The sequence below is a fragment of the Sinocyclocheilus grahami genome, unplaced genomic scaffold (assembly GCF_001515645.1).
Source record: "Sinocyclocheilus grahami isolate Dianchi unplaced genomic scaffold, SAMN03320097.WGS_v1.1 scaffold2337.1, whole genome shotgun sequence".
Classification (NCBI taxonomy): domain Eukaryota; kingdom Metazoa; phylum Chordata; class Actinopteri; order Cypriniformes; family Cyprinidae; genus Sinocyclocheilus; species Sinocyclocheilus grahami.
The window spans coordinates 7,686-9,850 of record NW_015507516.1 but is presented as its reverse complement, the minus strand read 5'-3'; the positions used below and the strand labels follow the sequence as shown (position 1 = coordinate 9,850).

The 2,165-nt window shown below is 38.5% G+C and overlaps 1 protein-coding gene across 1 annotated transcript in view; it reads left to right on the top strand.

Annotated features, from left to right (window-relative positions):
- The window catches only part of LOC107574780 (protein translocase subunit SecA-like), a gene marked incomplete at its 3' end in the record, with an annotated part of 9,238 nt that extends 7,718 nt beyond the window's left edge, over positions 1-1,520 (top strand). The window contains exon 3 of the mRNA XM_016261220.1: positions 16-1,520. Within this exon, the coding sequence (XP_016116706.1) occupies positions 16-1,520 (1,505 nt within the window). The remainder of the gene's footprint in view (positions 1-15) is intronic.
- Between the last annotated feature and the right edge of the window lie 645 nt (positions 1,521-2,165).

Below are 2,165 nucleotides of genomic sequence, written 5' to 3'. Positions count from 1 at the left end.
AAGTGACCTCCACAGTTTATCGAGGTCCACGAGCAGCTCTTGTCATCTGTGAAACCATCAATCGTGCAGAAATATTTCACAAGACTCTTGCAGACACCATTTCAAAAGACAAACTAAAACTTTATGTGAATAACAACATGGATAACTCTAAGATAATATATAATAAAGTTCAAGCAGGGGACGTCATCATTGCAACTAATCTAGCAGGTCGAGGTACAGACCTAAAGGTCAGTGAAAGTGTAAATGAGGCTGGAGGTCTGTTTGTGGTGCAAACCTTCTTACCTCTGAACGTCCGTGTCGAACAGCAAGCATTTGGACGAACGGCTCGTCAAGGGAGTCCAGGATCTGCTCAAATCATCATGTGTGCCAGTCATCTCTCTGACTCTGTTAAACTAGTGATGAGCCTAAACACATCACTAACCAGTTTACACAGCTGTCCAGATAACTTAACAAAACAGATGACAAAAGAGAGTGTGTTTGAAGAAGCAGTTAATCACTACCAGAAAAATAGCAGCTCTCAAAATCATGATGCGATGGTTTCTGCTCTGACAGACCTCTTAACCACAAATTCAAGTAATCTGGAAAAGGCAAAAGATGCCAGGAACACTGGGGTGAAAAATAGACTCTCTGGGTTCCTTGAAAAAGACATTCCAGAAATCATAGAAAAGGAAGAGCTTTTTTCTGTCTACCTTGATGTTTTGGACAACATCTATGAAGATGCTGTTTTTTCAGACCAGCGTGACGTAATTGTGTCCTCTCTTCATGAGTGCTGGGGTCTGTGGCTTCTGATGTATTTCAATGAGGAAAAGTCCACTGAGAAAAGTTCCTTGAAGGAACAGCTGATGATGGACTTGTTGAGTGCAAAGCAGAAACTTTTGTGCAAACAGTCCCCATCCACCATGGTCTACTATTACATTAGGTCTGGGAACAATCTCCGTGAGAAGGGACACCTTACTGAAAGTATTGAGATGTTCACCAAAGCTTTGGAGGATGGTGCATCTGGGGAGATTATTCCTCTCTATAATCGTGCACTGACCACTATTATGAAGAAAGACATTGACTACATTGCTCAAGCATTGGCTGATTTGGAAAAGGCCAACAAAGCAATAAATTCATACAAGTCACATCTGGCACATATTCTTACTTGTGTGAAATCATCAAGACGAGAGCAGACAACAGAAGGTGATACTTTGCTCAGTAAACAGTTTCAAATGAAGTGTATGATTGTAGACCAACTCAAGGATAACATTCAAGACGCTGTAATGAAGTTGAAGAGGGCTGAAAGCAGAGGAGGAAATGTGAGTCTATTGGATAAACATACAATTTTTTTGGCCGAAGACTCTTTGAAGAGGGCTATAATTAGAAGAGATATGAGCCTGCCTGAAAGACTTGCCCTTGCTGTGATAGAAGACTTTATAAAGAGGGGTGAAATCAAACGAGGAGATGTGAACTTGGCTGAAAAATTTGCACTGCTTTATGCAGAAGACAATGCAAAAAGAGCCGAGCGCAGTGGAGGAGATGTGAACCTGGCTGAAAGACTTATATTGTTGCTGTTAGAACAACCTATTCACAGTTCTCAAAAAATTCTGGAAGAGCTCATAATGGAATATGAACATATCAGGTCACTGGGTCTTGACACCATTTTCTCTTTGGACACCATATTTTCTCTAAGGGGCTTTTTGTCAAAGATATTTAGATAAGACAATGTTTAGATGATAAGACTGTCTTAAAATGTGACACTTCTCTTGAGCTGTCAGTTCTTGTCAGTCAAATTTACATACACTTGTGTATGTGTATCCACGCACGCATTTTTAAGTTTTATGGGGACATTCAATAGACATAATTATTTTTATTCTGTACAAAAACTGTATTTTCTCAACCCTTATCCTAAATCTGCCCCTCACACAAAATTTTTAGATACATTTTTAGATACAAAATTTTACATACTTCATACTAGGAATATGCCTCTGAGCAATATCATTTAAAATAAGAATTGTAAATTATGACAGATGCTATAAATGTTGCCTAATCAGGGTACATACTCAAATAGTATACTGCATGTTTAGGGTTAAAATAGAAATATGTTCTGTTGTATATTTATCTAAAATGTTTATGCATGCTCTGTGTACAAGTACTATAAGTGCAAATCTTCATGTAATGGAATT